This window comes from Anser cygnoides, chromosome 11 (genome assembly GCF_040182565.1).
Source record: "Anser cygnoides isolate HZ-2024a breed goose chromosome 11, Taihu_goose_T2T_genome, whole genome shotgun sequence".
In the NCBI taxonomy this organism is placed as follows: domain Eukaryota; kingdom Metazoa; phylum Chordata; class Aves; order Anseriformes; family Anatidae; genus Anser; species Anser cygnoides.
This window is the reverse complement of record NC_089883.1, coordinates 6,756,589-6,775,265: the sequence shown is the minus strand read 5'-3', so window position 1 is coordinate 6,775,265 and position 18,677 is coordinate 6,756,589. Positions and strand designations below refer to the sequence as shown.

Below are 18,677 nucleotides of genomic sequence, written 5' to 3'. Positions count from 1 at the left end.
GGCTGGTTGGATACCAACAACGTACGGCAATAAGAGCCAGGAGTTACGAATTACTGCACTGTTATCGCTGTGCAAACACCACTGCAGTTGTGCTAATTGTCACCATCTCAAAGCCTTCAGGTGGCAGCTTCTCACTCACAGCACAGGAATTTGTTATGTTAATGATTGCTTGCCAGCCAGAAAGGCACCTGTGTGTCCACTGCCGCGATCCTGGAGTTCTGCACTGCGGTCTCTCTTGCCCTCTGTGCACTTATGTGGAAGAAAATCATTTGACTCCTGTGCAAGAAGAAAGAGATTGGTGTCAGAAAGGCTAGAGTAGCGTCCCCACGGATCCTTAACTTTAGAGGCAGTGAACCAGAAAGTGTGCTTTTGTACAGTCCTAAGGGGACCCCAGTAGAAAAGCAAAGGAATTTCTGCTTGAATGTGGTAGAGGGAAGGGGAGGAGACGAAGCTGTTTTTCAGTATGTGTTACTTATGGCATTACTCCTCTTACAAACATGTGACCTGCAAACCCAGCAACCCAACGAAGACAAGACATGAATCATTTATGATCGTTTCATTCTGTATTCATTAAGGGATTTCTTGGTAGTATTGTGCGCCTTAATTGCATTGACATCCCCCACTCACAAATTCAGGAGGGCAAGCTAGAAAACAAGAAAAAAAAACTAAATCTGTGACTGGCAAACAAAGCTTCTTTTCACATCCTGCACTTGCTGGAGACATCAAAGAGAAATGCAGTCGTTTCACTCTTCTTCTGATCACATATTGATAGTTTATCTTGCCTGACTTCAGCTTTTAGCTCAACACAAATTCCTCTGAACCAGATGTCGTTGATTAGCCCTGCAGTGCACTTGAGTCCAGCAGTGTCCGTGCTACCACACCACAACAGTCAGCTCTTGGTGGTCCGCAGCACCTGCCATGGGTGTCTTCCTCCCAATACCCAGGGTGCTAGAATCAGGCACCGGTCCCACAGCTGGGAACAGGGCTGCAGATTTACCTGGTTTTAATGTACTTCGATTTAACTGCGAGAGCCACGAACACAAAGGTAAAGAAGGAAGTAATTAGAACCATAATTTGGGGATCTTTTGTGTCTGAGGGACACAGATCGTTTCTTTATTCTCCTCCGAAGGGGCATAACTTGGCAATAATTTCATCGCCGTGACATTTATGGGAGAGACTTGAAAGGAGCAGGAGAAAAGAAACAAGCCGAGGGACGTTTCCTTGCTGGTCACATGCATCAGAGCTGACAAGCTTGGGAATCCTTTCCAAGCCCCCCTCAGATAAGCACTTAGGAGTGACTTAATTGACCATGAGAGCCTTCCGAGTGGCTGTTGGCAGCCCTTATCGCAGAGGGCAGGTGCTGGGGACCACAGCTCTTGCTTTCCCTGAACCCCTGTGCTCCTCCACAGAACCTCAGCGGCTGTTCGTGCCTCAGCTCGGTCCCTGCCGAAAATGCCACCGTTGTTCCCGGAAAATGTCCCAGTCCCGGCTGCGAAGAGGCCTTCTTGACATTCCTCTGCGTGATGTGCGTTTGCAGCATGATCGGGGCCATGGCGCAGACGCCCTCAGTGATCATTCTCATCAGGTAAGGCCAACGCCAGGAGGAACTGGGGGGCTGCCTGGGAGCTGCAGTCACTGGGGGGCTGCTCTCGGGGTGGGAATGGGGCCGGGGGCTCATGGGGTACTCACAGCTCCTGGTTCATCCATGCCATGGCTGATGGGGATAAAGGAATCACTCGTGTACAGTGTTGGTAAAAAGGGAGTGAGGAGGAGCTGGGCTTGCAAACCAAGAAGGTCGCTGCCAGGATGCTGCAAAAAGAGGCAGCAAACTTGGTTTTGCCAAGGCTGGGGTTAGCACAGGAAAGGACATGCAGAAGTACAGCTTCCAGTCCAGTCAGGAGGGACATTACAGTTGCAGCAGCAAAGTGGCAGAACTGCAGCCCCGTGGTCTCAGCATGTAATGGCTGAGATACCGTTAGAGATGGCCTGGAGATCTTAGAAATGATGGAAAAATACAAGACTGTGGCAAAGGTGAGCATTGGTCAGTACCCACTTGGCTAGAGTTTGACTTCTCTCACCCTGGACCAAGTCCAAAACCAGAAGGAACTTTAAAGTATGAAGGACATCTCGGGGCTGAGCCAATGTGAATAGTTGAAGTAGCTTAGTCAGATAACTGACCCTGTGTTATTTCCAGACACACGGAATACTTCACCCTATGATACAAGTATATATCTAAGCCCACGTTTATCCAGAGGCTGTCACTTAGTGAGAATAATAACCAGAGGCATAAATAGCAGATCCATTCTGCAGCCTGGAAAATTCCAATAAAACCCAATCAATAAGGTCTGTATTAGAGGCACACTCTTGAGTGGATCTTGGACAGAAGAGCTCTGTGAGGGCATGTCTCCCTGCAGGATACAAAATGAGATATTCCATCTACTAGTTCTTTTCTCTCTTTGCATCTACAGTAGCTAAAGGGAAATCAAATTTCTCATGATAAATATTGTGGCAAAAGTAATTTGAAGTTTGAAGGGTTCTTTGTTCGAGGGAGCTGCCATCACCTGTAGGATCCTGAATGAAGTTGTCTTTGTGTTGACTTCAAATGAGACAAGCCAGTCACCAGCCAGGAAGAGGAATACAAGAAAAAGGGAAGGGAGCATTAAAAATACGTAGCGCTCAGCTCAGATAAATAAACAATTCACCCTTCCAAATTAGTAGCTGCACTCCCTTCAGAGTTTTAGTGTTTTAGCTGCTAAAATGCATGGGAGTGAGCTGTTCACCATATCCCACCACATGTTCTCTCGCAAATGCCATCTTGGATAAGGCATTGCTAAAAGGAAGTGTTGGCATGTGTCCCTGGTGTCTCTGGCAGTGACAACAGCATCATTCGCTTCCCGTGTTTAATTTAAAAACGAACTCCCCTCACCAGACAAGCAAGAGTTGCACTGGGACTGGTAGCTTTTGTGCGCCCGGGCATGTGCCTGAGATGGCCACAGGGCAGGAACTGAAGTTTTAGCCAGAAAACACTTTGATCAGCTGTAACTGATTGCCTTGGAGCGGAGGCTCCAGAATTGAGTCACTGGGAGGTGTAGGGACTGGCTGGGGGGTTGCAGTGGGATTAAAAATAAAAAGAGGTTTGCCTTCTGCCCCTCAAGGCCTTCTGGTATTGCTCACCCAGCATCCAAAGGGAAGTGGGTACCACGTGGGTAGAAATCAGGGCAAGTCCATATTCTGAAGAATTTCAGCACTTGGTATGAAATTTGTTTGCCCTCCCTTCAGGGTCCACAAATTAGATATCTTGTCTAGGAAAGTCATTAGTTCACTGTTGTAGTCAAGAAAAGGAGATGTTTTGAGCTGACAAATTGTACTTCACACTAAGGTATGGGGATTGACCTTGACTTAAATACAAAAAGGTGGACAGACAGACACCAATATTGATTAAAAACCCACTGTGAATTTTTCAAATGATAATCAGTTTTTTCCATAAAATAAACTTTGATACTGTTTCTGTTTCCTTCATTTCCCATGCTACCATAGACCCTCTTTGAGCCAAGCCATTAACCACTCAAATGTTTTTCCAAGGGTAGATACTTAACACCTTCGGGTCTTTATATCAAGCCTGGGTGTCTGCCTGAAAACCGCTGAACCTCAGCCAGAGGTTATAGGCTTCAGGCAGGAATCCTGATACCACGTTACATGGCCTGTGTAACGTCTGAGATAAGGGCAGTGATCAGAATGGTCTTCTCTTAATTTGAAACCTATTGCTTTTCTGCCTTTTTTATTGGTATTGTCTGATTCCCCTCCGATATATTTATACAGAGGAGTGCCTGTGCCCCCATGGGTGTCACTGGCAGCGCTGAGTGCAGGCCTCTGTGAAAAGCTAGGGGAATAGACCACCGAGGCCTTTAACGTTTTCCCGTGTGATGAACCCAGTCACGTGGGGATCACCGTCTGCTTTCCAAGCCTTTGTACACCATGGGACACAAAATGCTATTATAAGATTTGAGACCAAGTTAATGATTTCTGAAATGCCAGAGGCTTTGCTGAGCCTGCCTCGAGAGGATGACTTTAGCCAATAGGGTCCTTGAGCTAAGCCAATCGGAAAACCATGAATTATTTTTTAAAGCACTTTGGAGGCTGATACTAATGCGATAAACCGGGTTCTGTTCATAGCAAAAGGTTGGGCAATGGTTGTCTTCCCGGTATAAAGCAAATTCCATGAAAAGAAGTCTTCTCGAGCACGTCATCACTGGGAGGCTTGTTTTAACAGGTCGGCCGAACGTTTTGGTCCATCGTCCGCCCTTCCCCTCTTATTCCCAATAGTCTGGGAAGCGTCAGAAAGTTTTCTCTCCCACCAATTCTCAGCATATGGAGCCTTAAAAGCATGATGTGGAGTTTGTAAACGATGATTTACTGGGATGGGCATTTCATTTTTCCCTATCCGACAACAGGATCAGCTGCTGTTATTAATGACTTCACTAAATTCCTGAACCCATCACATGGCCACCATCGCAATTACTTTCGAGGCTGTAGGCAAAGGGAGAAGAAAACCCCATTAATGACTTTTTGAAGAGGTGGTGGTGGCATCCTGGCTGACAGCACAGAATCGCCGTGGGGTGTGTTAATCAAAGCAGAACAATAAGAATCGATTTCACTCTCTCCCTCTCTCCTCCCTACAGAACCGTGAGCCCTGAACTCAAGTCTTATGCTTTGGGGGTGCTTTTCCTACTTCTCCGTTTGCTAGGTAGGTACAAAAAATTCCTGTCTTCCTCCCCAACCCTTTCCTCTCTCACAGAAAACGCTGTTTTTAATATGCAAGAGTTGATTTCTTCTTCATGCAAACTTGCACATCAGACACTGGTTGTCACGAGTGGGGTCTGAAGCAATGAGGTCTAGGACCTCCCTGTGAAGGATGTTGCATCAAGGCTCCTAAAGGCGCTTTTCCTGCCATTTGGATTGTGCTAATGGAAGAAAATGTGGTGTTGCATGAGAAATGACCATTTCTGCCACGCTCCCATGCAGACAGTTCTCCTCTATAGTTGTTATTAACATGTCAGCAGCTTGCAAAATTACTGCTGTATTGCATATTGCTGAAGTAGAGGAATGTATATTTTGATCCTCATTTGAGGGGCAGGACCTATGTTACATGCTGTGTTTGTCCCTTCCTTCTGGTCTCTCAGAAAAGAAAACAGTGAAATGAGACAGGCTGAGTCCTTGTACTCTCCTGTGGGTTAATATCCCATTAAAATGCATGCAGCTATTCCTCTGGACCAGTATGTGTTTCTCATGTGTGAATTAAAAGGAACACACTGGGCTTTTGTTTATCTGCTTCTTATATCTAGGTGGAATTTTTTCCCCTTTTAAAGAGATGGCTCCTATTTTAAAGCTCCTGTATTTCAGCTCATCAATATCAATGACACATCGTTGTGTGGGTCCATCTCACACACATGGTTTCTTCATGTTTTAGGGCTGAAATTTGCTTTTTTTAGGGTCACACTTCATGCCTCCCGCAGCAGGGCACAGGCAGTACCTTCCCTGCGTGGTCCCCCAGTCTCAAAGGGATGAGCTGGGGAGTAAAATGCCATCTTCTAGGCTGTAGCAAGGCACTGGGAACTAGAGGACTAAAAATCACACAGTATCACACATTGCCTTGAATAAGTGACTTTGTTTATTTACTTATTTTTAGTAACACCTTGTCTCTCATGAGCTGAAAGGGAAATGATGTCCCAGGCCAGTTTGCATTAAAGCTCCATCAAGCAATCTTATCCAGAGCTCAGATAAGTCAACGGGAAGCTTCTGGGTTGACTTGGCCTGGCTCTGGTTCAAGCCTCGCAAAGACAGTATTTTCCTTTGCTGTCAGTGCTGCTCTCAGGTTTTGGCCTGTCTTTTTTGGCTGAATGTGGCGTGTCGGCAGGGAAGTGTGCAAGGAGGAGATCTGTGGGTTGTTGTTTCCAAATGAAAAAGTACTTAAGGGGGAAGGTTTTTTCTCTTCTCTCCACATTTTGAAAGAGAGAAACCTTCTGAGATAGCAGCATCTTGAATTCCACTAAAACTGGGCTCAGACGCATGTACTGAAGATGATAGATCTTTTTTTTTTTCCTCCAGTAAAGAAGCCATAATAAGAATTTAAACTCAAATCCTTATATGTTGCTCTGTCACTAAGGAATTCCCTTGAAATAAGAGAATATATCCAGCAACATAGCTAGAACATATAGAAAATGAAGAGAAAGGTACTTTTCAATATAAGCCGTGGTATCCAAATCTTGCCCTTAACAATCTGAGGTTTGAGACTAGCTTTACTGATTTATTCTAAAAGCTTTTCAGTTCACCTTTAAGCTTTGACTTAAGAAGAGAGTGATAATAGCTGCTTCTTGAACCAAAGGAGAGTATTAAATATAGGTGGTATGAGACCCAGAGGTGCAATCGTAGCTAATAGATTTCAGTAAGCCAGGGGTAGCTTTTTTTCTACGGCCCTGCAGTTTCTGCATGAAATATATATCGCAGAAATTTTTGCAACGCTTTGCAATAAGAGGTAAAGCATGATTGAATCTCTTTAATATTCACTATAATAACATGAAACACCACTGAATTCTTCCAGTATCCTTCTGGATGTATTATCTCATTCTACAGGAATTCTGCTGAGAGAGAGCAGCATAACAGTGTTTTCATATAAAAGTGCTATTGCAGTTTCTCAGGGAAGAGTGTAAAGCAATGCAGTTGGAGCCAAAGGTTTTCAAAAGCAGCAGCTGCTATACAAGAAGCTCTGATAGGGATATTCTTTCCCTATAACATCTCATGCATAGAGAGGTAGGGCTGATAGAACTAGAAACCTGGAATCTCCTTAACGCTTCCAGTAGCTGGGGAAGTTCTGAGCTGGATGCGAAATGTCCAGTTCAGGCCCCCTGAGACTGAAAAATGGCTTTCGGAAACAGCATGAGACAAAACATCCTTGATGATTCCATCCTGATTGTGTCAGGGATTGTCAGCACTGACTGGGCATGTCTGGAGTGGTGAAAGGGTTTAGTCACGTGCAGAGATGCTGGATGCATCCTTTCTGAACTGTGTTCACTGTGCATCCTGGTATAGCCTCCGCTTACCAGGGAACTTCCTGTGGTTTTTTTGTACAAGCCCATGTTGTTTGCCTGTCTACGTCCAACATGACAAAAATGCAGTGCTTCTCTTGAGAGGACTTTCCTACCACAGTGCAATCCCTCAACTCCCATCTCTCAGAGGGTCTAATCATTGAGTCACTCCTGAGTCTCGTGCCCTGATGAAAATGACCTGAAATACTGGTTGCTAAAAAGAAGTTTTTTTCGTGTATTTTTCTTAAAGGTTTCCACACGTGCCTGCATCCACGTAGGTATAGGTTTGTAGTTCAATGAAACAGGTCCTTCCTCGAGTCTTGTAAGGAGCAAATTCCAGGTCAAATTATCTTTTGAAAAGCTGGAGAGCCAGCTGAAAGCAGCCGATGGGAGCGATAGCTACTTCTGGAGTCCAGCCTGTGCACCTCCAAAGCTTTGCATCAGCAATTCTCAGTGTGTTAAAATAAGTATGGGTTCACACCTCAAAATTATGATTCGCATGCAGCTTTCCCTTAGTCCAGAAGGCATGCAGCTCCGGCTTCCTTGGTCACGGCCCCATCTGTGCCTTAGCCCTTAGGGAGGTGGCATCCAGAGCCACTGCAGCTCCGGACACACAAACTGCATTCACAGCACAATCTCTTCGCTTGTTTCTGGCAGGAGCCTGCCTGAATTTTTAAATGCTAGATTGAGTGTGCAGTTGTCCACGGGTTTAAAAAGCAGACATCTTTTAAGTTCAGCGCAGACCCAGCTCGGTCTGGAATTTCCAGTCATTGACATGAGGAACAGTGAGCTGGCACTGACTGTTTTTCCAGAACATAACCAGGTTTTAGATGTGATGACTGGAACTAGTGTTTGTAACAAAGGGATTGTCTCGCTTTTATATCGTCTATTTTTATTTACTACATCCATGCTATTAATGACTGGTTAAAAAGAGTACCAGAAGTCCATATAGCCTTTCTTCCTTCCTGCATTTATTAACGTATAAGGAAGATCAAACAAAACCTGCAGAGCTCTAGTTATCAAAATAAAATAAAGAGATCTCAGCTGCCACAGGGAACAGTGAAGACAACCAATTTGTTTGTAGTCGTAGGATATATGTCATGAATGTCACTGTTTTGTTCGTGACAAGCTGAAAGAAGGCATCTTATCTAAGCCTGGAAATCCAGGTTAATGATGAAACCGGATCCAAGATTAAGCACTTTTCTGTCTAAAAACTGCAGTCCTTGTGTCTGTTTGCCTACACATGTATTTATAGGGACTCAGCCATCACAGCACCTACAAATGGGGTGATACTGTCAAGGCCCAATCTGGGAGAGTACATGATGCCCACAGTGTTCTCCTCCTTTGCTTGCTGTCTTAACCCACAGCAGTAAGTTTTGTTTGTGTTTTTTTTGGTTTTGTTCCCTGCCCCCTCTCCCGCAGGTTTATCCACTTTCCATCTGATTTTTTTTTTTCCCCTATAAATATAACAGAAGGAAAAGAAACGCTTTGCGTTATGTAGAGCATCCACATTTAGAGCATCCGCATTTTCTTCTGAGTGCTGCACGCTCGGTGCCCACGTGCTGGATGGGGAGCACACAGCTGGATGTGGACAACCTCACCGCTGTGGGGGTAATGTGAAATGGGGTAATGTGATGCTCTACAGTATGCCTGTAAGATGAGAAAAAGTAGAGAAGAAAAAACATCGCCTTCATTGGTTAACAGAGATTGGAGTGATTGCTTTGCTTTTTGATCGCAGCTCTGTTGCAAATGGAAAAATGTTCCATCAGCCGTTAGCTGCAGTGGCTCTGGGAGAATCCTGCTGTGATGTTTCACTAAATGACACACTGAATTTTTCCCTGCTTTTCCTATTTAATATTGGCATGCATTACAGGCCATTGCTTCTTCTCCTTGGATCAGCGGAAAGCCTACTCCTCTGCCAGCAAAAGGTCCAAAACTAGATCTCAGTTCCCCAGCTGATTTCAGACTCTGGAGTCCTTTGACACCCTTCAAGTGAGCATCCCAGGGTGCAGAATTACCAGTATCTAAACAGAGAGCAAGCTACAAGGCCATCCTCCTCCTCTTTCATTTACTCCTCCACCCAGCTTCAAACCAGAAGCTTAATGTAAGGCACTTAATCTTGAGAAAATCCTACCTGCATTTGGGATATCAGCAGGAGTCTGTTCCATAGATAATGAGTCCACAATAAAAACTCGTATCCACAGCATTTGTTTAGGTTGATTTAGAACTAAAAAAAAAACAGAAGAGAATTACAGGCTCCATCTGGGACCATTAACCTTGATAAGTGTCCTCTCTTTCCATTCACTGCAATCACATCCTCTCCCTTTATCGTAAAGATCATAAAAGCATGATTTGTCTCTCTTATTTTGACAGGTTTTATTCCACCTCCCCTGATCTTTGGGGCTGGAATTGACTCCACGTGTCTGTTCTGGAGCACATTCTGTGGCGAGCAAGGAGCCTGCGCACTGTATGACAACGTGGTCTATAGATACCTGTACGTTAGTATTGCTATAGCCCTCAAGTCTTTTGCATTCATCTTGTACACAACCACCTGGCAGTGCTTGAGGAAAAACTATAAAAGATACATCAAGAACCACGAAGGTGGGCTCAGCACTAGTGAGTTTTTTGCCTCTACTCTCACCTTAGACAATCTGGGGCGGGACTCGGTGCCCCAAAATCAATCACATAGGACAAAATTTATCTATAACCTTGAAGATCATGAGTGGTGTGAAAATATGGAGTCTGTTTTATAGTGACTGTGGAGGGGTGAACTATATTAATAATATAAGGGTCCTTTTTAATAAAAACAAGAGGAGAGTGAGAGTGAAGTACAATTGCAAAGCAACAATGGCAACACAGGAAACTTCTGTCTTTTTCTCAAAGTCAAACCCAGTCAGGATTCTTGAGAACAACAACTTTTCACGGGATCACTTGCGATATCCTGCGGGGTGATGGAGAAAGCAGGGAGCTGCTGCGGCTGGGTACCAGCCCCTTTGATGACAGTACGGGCTTCCAAAACGGGAATCGACGAAGGGCATCCACAGAGGTTCATCGCAGAGCTCGGCAAACGGACAGGCTTGGGCATGAGGCCTAGAGAAAGCAAGATGTTAATGGCAGGGATGTGTGGAGCCCTGCTATTCCCGCGACGTGGGCTGAGGGGTTAGCTGGGCTGTTCGAACCCGGCGCACGCCGTGATGGCAAAGAGCGAATGGTGCTGGAGTTGTTCGACCACTCACACTCTGCCACCAGCCACGAGTCCACGATAAATACCTTCAGAGCTGCTGGAAACCTTCCAGGTAGCTGGCAGTGCTGTCCGAGGATCCGAGTCCTTCCAGCTGAGGCGCATTCGCAGATCGCAGCTCTTTGGGTGTCTGTGAATAGCTGTGCTCAGATCTGTCAAACCCAGTAAAGTTCAAGACATTTGCTCACACTTGCCAAACGTGCTGTCATTTTTAAAGGGGGATGAATTCCAAATATTTGTCTGCGTAGTCCTCTGATAAGGTTTTATAAAGTTATTTTCAAATCTATGTTAACCCTTAAATCGCTGACACTTTTCCATAGGGTGGATTTATTTATGCTAGTTCGGGGAAGGATTCTGTTTAATAATATGACTGAAGGGGTTTGTTTAATCCTCTGCATTTTTTATCCATACGCCTTCATTCTAATATGCTACCAAGCCAATGAAGACACACAATATGTTTTTAAAAAAGAGAATGAATGCACTGTGTCTCTCTAAAAAAAAAAAAAAGTGTCAGTTGGAAAATTATAGATAATATGATGATTTACATAATATAGTTTTTTCATATTATATGTGACTCAGTGAATACATATATATATATGGAGAGACTATTTATGTTCTCTCCAGTTTTTAAAGATATATATATATATAATTTGCAATCTAGAAATTGTGTGGTGGATGTTTTCTTTAAAGTGTGTGTGTGTGTGTACAAGATGAAAGGAATACTGACCTTGATCCTGAACCCTCACAACTGATATTTTTTCACCTGAGAAATGCCACTCACTTCAATGGAAGCCGTGTGAGAAAGGTGGAATAATCTCCTCTCCTGGAGGCCACGTTTTGACCTTAGATGTGCAAATTGTGTTCCCGTGGAAGGCTGGGTTGTGGGAACAGAGGCTGGCCAGCACTAAGCACCTCTGAATTTTTCATTCAGATCCTCAAGAGGCACCCATACAAGAACAGATTTGGCTTTGCCTTTGCAATGCAGTCTTAGCCAAGACTGTAAAGAATCAAGGGAAAACTTTCATCTGATTTCAAGAAGCGTTGGGCCAGGCTTATTTTGCATGCTTATTTTTCTTTTCCAAAACATTCCTGTTGGGAAGCAATACCAGGCGGTTGTGTTTGATGAGTTTTCCCCAGTCAGAAATGGAAACCAGGCCCATTTCCAATGGAGTAGGTGTCAGAAGGGTTTTAAGGGTTAGCATCTTAATAAAAAAAAGACGCCTTTTTTGTTCGTATTTTGAAGCTGTTGTGAACTTGCAGATGTTTAGAGAAGTAACCTGGTATGTTGAACCGAATGCTGGACATCGCTTCCATGCAGCTGGAGGATGGGCTGATCTTCCCCAGGTCCTTGTCCACTGCTGGCAGTGGACACCCTACAGCTGGTGCAGTTACAGGGGAGTTGATAACTTGCTACTCATGTTCAGCACTGGTTTTAGCAGACTTTGCTCTTATCTAGGCGTTTAAACATGGGCGTGGGGTATCAAACTGCTTCCGTTTGACTTACAAGTGTGTTTTGTAATTTATGCACAGCATTAAATGTTCAGCAACAGTAAGGGCAAAAAAAAAAGGTGTATCAAATAAACTCCATGGTGCCAAATGCTAAACAGATATTGTAACTGCAGATACTCGATTCTCGGTTTTCAGCCATGTTAAGGATCGTTTGATTAATGAAGGAGTTTAAGAAAAAAAAAGTTACAAAGCTATGCAGTGCCATTGTTACGCTGGGCGGTAAATGATGCTTTTTAGACCATTAGATTTGTTTAGTATATCCTGTCTGATAAAATAAGAGATACTGCATCCATAAAACAATGAATTTAAAAAAGGCACAGGGTGCATAACTGTCTCATAAAATATGTATAATTGTCAAGTATAAGCCTTTGAAATCATTCTGTACAGTTCTCTTCATTCTGGAAATTTATTACTTAGACTGCTGTCTTTTCAAATGTTAGCTCATAATTTTATACCGTACACACACATTCAGACTTGAACACAAATGTTGGAGAATAGAGCCTTTCTCAAAGCCTGACTGCTTGAAATTCTGTAACCCCTTCCACAATTCCATTGCTTCCCCTCTGAAAGTCCAAGGTGAAGGAGAACGACGTGCTGGCGTGATGCAAAACAAACTCCCAGTGTTCAAGAGCTGTGGTTTGTCAGTACAGTCAAAAGTCCCCCTTGACCGGAGTTATAGAAACAGGATTCCAGAGCACTTAATGCTTTCGATTTTTTTTTCCTTTTTTTTTTTTTTAATCTCTTCTCATGGTGTGTATGGGAGATGCAGTTGAATCGGGTTACTTTTATTATTTTTAAGCTGTAACTTAAAATATCTGCATGATTGTTGTTTTATTTCTTTTGATAATGTGGCTTTTGAAAAGCTCTCTTCCCATCCCCCTCTTTTTTTAAGGATGTATCAGATGCCTGCATCGTGAAGGGTTTTACTGTCAGTGCTTTGGTACAGATTCAAATAAAAGTTTTATTTTAAAGAAAATGTGCAGACCAGAACCCTCATCCATCCCAGCAACCTCTTTGCTTTTCTGATTTCAAAACCACAAATCAGTTTTGCCTGCAACCCCATTTTTGTCTTGGAATAACAAGTGGAGAGTCTTAGACATCCTCCTCTTTCCCAAAACGCGGTGTGCGCCTTAGCCTGCAAGCACTCCACTTCCATCCGCAACTGCCTTAATGTGCGGGACCCCTGAGAACAAAGAAGGGGTTAGAAAAATGTCCATTCCTGGGAGCAGAAGTAGTGGCATGGTCTGAGCCAAGCAGTGCAGGTTTAGAGTTGGAAATTCTTTTCCATATTCAGGGGCATTAAAATTCAGGGTTTTGTTGAGGCCTCCGTCTCAGCAGAAATTTTATTTTGACATCTCCAAGCACTGTGTTCTCTTCATGGCTGTCTGCTAAGGAATGGGATGTTGGAGATCCAATCTCCTTGAGGTTGAGCAGTCTCTAAGGTTTGTCTGGTTGCCTCGCGTGACTTCAGATTGGGGTTTCCCTTCCCTAGCACAGATCCCACCTTGATGTTGCCCCAACAGAATCAGAAGGGAATCCCAACCTAAAATTGGTGCAGATAACACTAGAATCTGTTCCATTGGTGTTCTTTTGTTGTTTGGGTTGTTTGCTTGTTTGTTTTACATCCTTTTTCAACAAGAAAATGCATTTTCAGAAGCTTCTTTTTTTAATACGTGTTGAAATCATACGTTTTTCTGTCTTTGCCCAGCACATTTTGGATGTGTAATGGGAATGAAAAGGCCATCACTTGAATTATCTAGACCAAACCCCCATTGCTTAGAATTTGAAGGGTTTGCAAGGAGCTTAGAAGGGCCTCACGCTGCCATGCCCCTGTGAGATGCTCTGAGCTACTCAGAGCTCCTATTTTTAATCTCAGCTGGGTCTCACCTTGCTGGGAAGGTGAAAAGGGAAAGATGCAGAAAGGAATTAGCTGCTTCAGAATTGAACTGGCCGGCTGCAGACATTTGGAAAGTGATTGAAGTATTTCCAAATGGCTAAGACACGTAGCATTTTTTTTTCTCAAAAGAAATAATAATAAAGGGAATGATTGAGACTTCTAGTCCCTCCAACCCCCATCAGGGTTCAAAGCAGCATCCTTGGCTGGTTTTTGTTCATCAGAACTGTTGGAAGCAATGCACTGGGGGTTTACCTTTGTGTGTCAGTCCGACACATTTTCTCAGAGTGAAAAAGGGAGACAGAAGGGCAACTGCAGCTAGTAACCAGCAGCTTCACCCCGGAGCAAACCCAAGACAACCCCGAGGCCGCCAGCACCGTGAAGCTTTAGCCCCACAGTCAACCATGGCCGTTGCTGTCAAGTGAATTTTTTTAGAGCTGGTTGTGTTGGCCTGTGTTTTCTTAAAGCTTGGACAGTCTTGCTGTGATGTTTGTTTTATTCTTGGCAGGTGACGCAGGGAATTGTCAGTATGAAAGACATATGCAAATGTTTCGCTGGACTGATGTGATAACAGCTTTGTTCGCAGGGGTTTCCAGACTTACTTCCACTCTGCATTTAGACACAGCCATGCTCATCTATCCGTCGCGTATGTGAACTTTTGCAGGCAGAAGCAGGTTTGTTGTCGCTCTCTCTCTCCAGATCTGGTTAATTCCTGCCAAGTTCATAGGCTTTCCATGCGCTGGGCTGAGCACCCTGAATGTAAGCAATAATATTGACCTGTTCTCACTTCCATTAGGAGCTCTTTCTTTCCTTACCTAAGTTGAGCTCAGCTCTCCCAACAGCCCGTGTTGCTGCTGTGACTCCCCTGCTTTGTGGCAGCAGCTCAGGAGCCTCCAGAAATTCTCCTTTCCTCCCAGCGTGGTGCCCTCCTGTCCCCACAACCTCACACACCCCAGGCAGCCAGGACACCATCAGCTGGTAGGAGCAGCCCTTCATTCAGGTGGGCAGCCACGTGAGGGGAGCCTTTGGCACGAGTCAGGCTTCGCTTCGGGTTGAGGTTGATCCAAGGAGGAAGGGAACGAGGGCACTACAGGGATGTGGGCTTAGGGATGCTATGAGCTTGTGGTGTTTTCCCCACATTCTTCCCATTAACTGCGGCAGAGCAGAGTATCACAGCCTAGAAAGGAAAAGATTAGCGATACCCTGACAGTTTCTAGTGCTGGGCTTGTTCTACATGATGTTGGTGTCTGCACATGGCAAAAAGCAATAAGAAACTTGTCAAGTCCAACTCAGCAAATAATTTATAGCGACTTCATAAATGAATTTTCCCTTTTATTTCCTCCTTGTGAATTGCTGAGAAAAACAAGAAAATGCCTCCAGTGTATTTGCAAGGTCATTTCTGCATATCATCTGTGGTCGGGAGGGGGGTTGAAAAAGCTTCCTTATAATTCACGCAAGTTGGTTTGTTCTGTCTGGACATCGCAGTCGCTGGGGACATTTCTGATCCCTACTTCCCGAGACTGGAATTTTCTCATCAGTGCAAATGTTTAGTTCAGAAGTATGTGATTAGAAATTGAGTAAGAGGAGCCTTGCTCAATGCCAGTGGGCAGAGCGCCGCTGGACATGCACAGCTTTAGGACAGCCAAAGTGCTGGCTTTCAGCTCCCGGTTCACTTTCCAGGAATATTCTCTCACAGATGCTTGAAATTCTCTGCCTCTCGCAGTGTTCCTACCAGTTAATGCATTCATTTGAGTAATTACAGAGAGCAAACACGGGAAGGGTATGAACCCAGGCAAAAACAAATCGGTATTAAGGTGAAGCAGGTGGTGGAAATTTTATTTGCAATGTTTGCACAGCTCTTAGACCTGAAGCAAAAATCTCTCGGGAATCGACAAGTTGCATATGGCCCGACATCTCTTGGTTCTTCCCAGTTGGATTGCCAGCTGCTAGGACAGCAAAAGGCATCTTTTCCCACCACTCATATATTTTAGTCCTTCAAAACCCATTTCTTTTGCAGTATGGCATCGCACAAATACCAGTGCTTTTACCCTCCAGTGCAAACTGCATCCAAGTGCTATGCTTTTGGTGCCTCACAACAGCGTGAACCAGAAAGGAAGAAACGAAACGAGCCCTGTTCTGTGCCCGTGATGCTTCCAGTGAGCCCGGAGGATTGCAATCCCCCTTGCAGGATCACAGCCGTTTTCCTAAAGTCCTTAGTGCAGTGGGACCAAAACAGGGCTCTGCTGATCGCGGGCGGCCTACAGGCTGTGCTCACGGGTCTGTGCCCTGTCCTACAGCCCCCTGTTATTGCCTTCTTGATGCTTTCAGTTAAACGCCTCGTCGTGCGGATGTACGTTACTGTCACTGACAACTGTTAGGGTTTGCTGCTGGTCTCTGACCCCCAAATTTTGGGAGACTCCATGCTAGCACTGAAAGCAGCTCCCATCCTGCTCGTTTGGGAAGGAGCCATCTCAGAGTAAGGCTCAGTGGAAAAGCGTAACAGTGCTGGGACCACAGAGCATCATGAGCAAACGGCAGCTCTCATTGCTCTTCGGTAAAAAGTCCGTGGGGAGGAGGATGGGATGGGAGCAGGGGAAGAGCTGTGACCTTTTAAAACCCATAGTGCCTAACACTGCAAACGGAACGCTGTGCTGTATTATAGTATACGTGACGACCGTGTAAATAAAGTACAATAAACGTGGTGTTTGTTAGGATTTTGATACGAGTCAAATGCAGTCTGCAAAAATGTTTTGTTCTTTTTTTTTTTTTCCCCTGCTCTATGTTCTTACATCACATTCCAGGCATGGGGATGTTTGGGGTCGTGTGAGCTAGAAGCACGTAAATGGCATTAGACGGGAAATGTTTGCAATAAGGACATTTTAAAATTCCTCTTGCCCTCTATAGATAAGAAGCAAGCACCATGTGAAAGCCAGAGCAGAGGGAGTGGGGCAGCCTCGATGCGTAGAAGGAGAGCGGCTCTTTACTCGGCGTGGTCTGTGAGCAGAAGCAGCAGCACTGCCCAGCCACCTTGCCATGGCTCTGATTTCTCCTTGCTCGTTTTCCTGATGCAGAAGTTGATCAGAAGCATATGCCCTGCCTGTGTAACCCAGTTACTCTCCACCCTTGAGATCCCTCAGCAGCAGCTACAGCTGAGCAAACTTGAGAGCTTAAAATTCAAAGCAGATTGGGAAAGAAGTTATCCTGTTAACTCAACCAGCTGGCCCCTCTGTGGCTCTGGCAAACACTGAGGGGCTTTTTTTTTTTTTTTTTGCTTTTTTTTTCCTTTTTTTTTTTTTTGGCTGATAAGATTATTGGGAACTTAATTTGTTCTTTAACCCACTCCCTTCTCCATGCTCACGTTTCTCCGTGGTGCAGTAACGGAGAACAACGCACCAACGCGTTTCAGTGAGGCAGATGTGCTGCCTGCCCTCCAAACCCTGATGCCTCTCGTAGCTGGGCTGTTGGTGAGCGCAATCTGCCACCAGCGCGTGGAGGGTGCTTCCACGTCGGTTGTCTTGTTGAAGGAGAAGACCATCGCTCACCACCGAGGCTTGAAACTCACCCCCAGGACCCGCGATATTGGCTGAGCACCTTCCTGCCTCTGTGCCAGGCCGGTCCGTGGTGTCGGACCCACGTACCGTTGCTGTTCTTCCGTCACCTGGGCAGAGCAGCATTTTTGGGAGGCTGCACAGCAAGGAGGTCCCTGCTGCGCGGGGCAGCTCCATCGAGGTCTGCAGCACGGGATCTGCCCCTGCCTCAGGCTGCGGGTCAGCCCCTTCCTATGGTGCCCAAGGGACCGTCTTTGAAGCGTGCTGGTTTTACTGCTGGTCATCTTGCAGATGCTTAGCAGCACTTCCAAAATAAACCAAAACTTGGTTTGGAAAAGGAAATATTTCGCTGTGCAATTGATTAAAAAAAAAAAGAGAGAGAAACCACATGCTCGATATATTTTGAGTACTGCATTCTGTATTTTTGCAGCTTATATTTTCCAGATGAGCAGTTTAGAAATATGTGATGTGAAATAACATACTGTAAGTTTGCTGTAAATGATATTAAAAACACTATTTTCATTCTTCTCCTGTCTCACTGGATGATCTCTTTGGTGCTCCCTTTCTTTACTGCTCGGCTGGCCGGGCTGGTACTCCGTCTCTCCCAGAAGGGTTTGTTTCAGTAAAAGCAGAGCGGAGAGGTTGGGTGGGAGGTGTGATGTTGAGGTGCAGTTTGTTAGGACTAGCAGCGGGGCTGGACATTTTCCTGTGCGTGCACAGTGCCTGCAGAGGAGAGCTCCTGGGGAAGAAATGCTTGGTTGTGACAGCACAAGGAAAGGTGGATTCTCAGCTGAAGTTTGCATAGTGGTTGTAGAAAAGGAGAGAGGGAACCAGGGCATCCTAAGTGGTTGCAGAATGGGGGAACTTGAACCCCTGGAAGACAGTAAGGCGAGGAGGAGCTGGGAGGGAATGTGAGTGGAGCAGTTTGGAAGAATGCTGGATGTCTTCTAGTTGTCTGACACTCTTTGTGTCAGTTCAGCTGTGCAGGGGAAAAAAAGAAAAGTGCTTTTAGTTAAAATAACGAGAGCTCAGTGAAGTGGCTGAGCCCTGCGAAGTACCCTGAGAGCCTGCAGCTGTTTTTGCTCGGAGAGCTGGAGAGGTTTTCTGCCTTCATCTCCATCAGGGTCCCGGGGTCAGGGCAGCACAGTGAGAAGGTGCGGGTATCATTTCTACTTGGTTTGTCTGCTGCTGTGGTCAGGGTAAGACTAGGCGTTTATTTGGCCAATTATTTTTAAATGTTTCAGCTCTTGTAAGAAAAGGAAATCATTTTCTCCTTAGTTTCTACAAAATGATCCCAAATGAGGCATCTGCGTTCATACTGAGAGGAATATTCACTCGTTGCACATTTGTTTCCTTCTTTATCCTTCCCTGTTCCCAGTCCCTCTTCTGGAAGGCAGAGTACA

The 18,677-nt window shown here is 45.1% G+C and overlaps 1 protein-coding gene across 1 annotated transcript in view; it reads left to right on the top strand.

Moving 5' to 3' along the window:
• The window catches only part of SLCO3A1 (solute carrier organic anion transporter family member 3A1), a 134,837-nt gene extending 117,036 nt beyond the window's left edge, over positions 1 to 17,801 (top strand). Inside the window, exons 8-10 of the mRNA XM_048071889.2 lie at positions 1,410 to 1,585; positions 4,680 to 4,744; positions 9,456 to 17,801. Coding sequence (XP_047927846.1) covers positions 1,410 to 1,585; positions 4,680 to 4,744; positions 9,456 to 9,835 — 621 coding nt within the window. The 3' untranslated portion in view covers positions 9,836 to 17,801. The remainder of the gene's footprint in view (positions 1 to 1,409; positions 1,586 to 4,679; positions 4,745 to 9,455) is intronic.
• Positions 17,802 to 18,677: the final 876 nt, after the last annotated feature.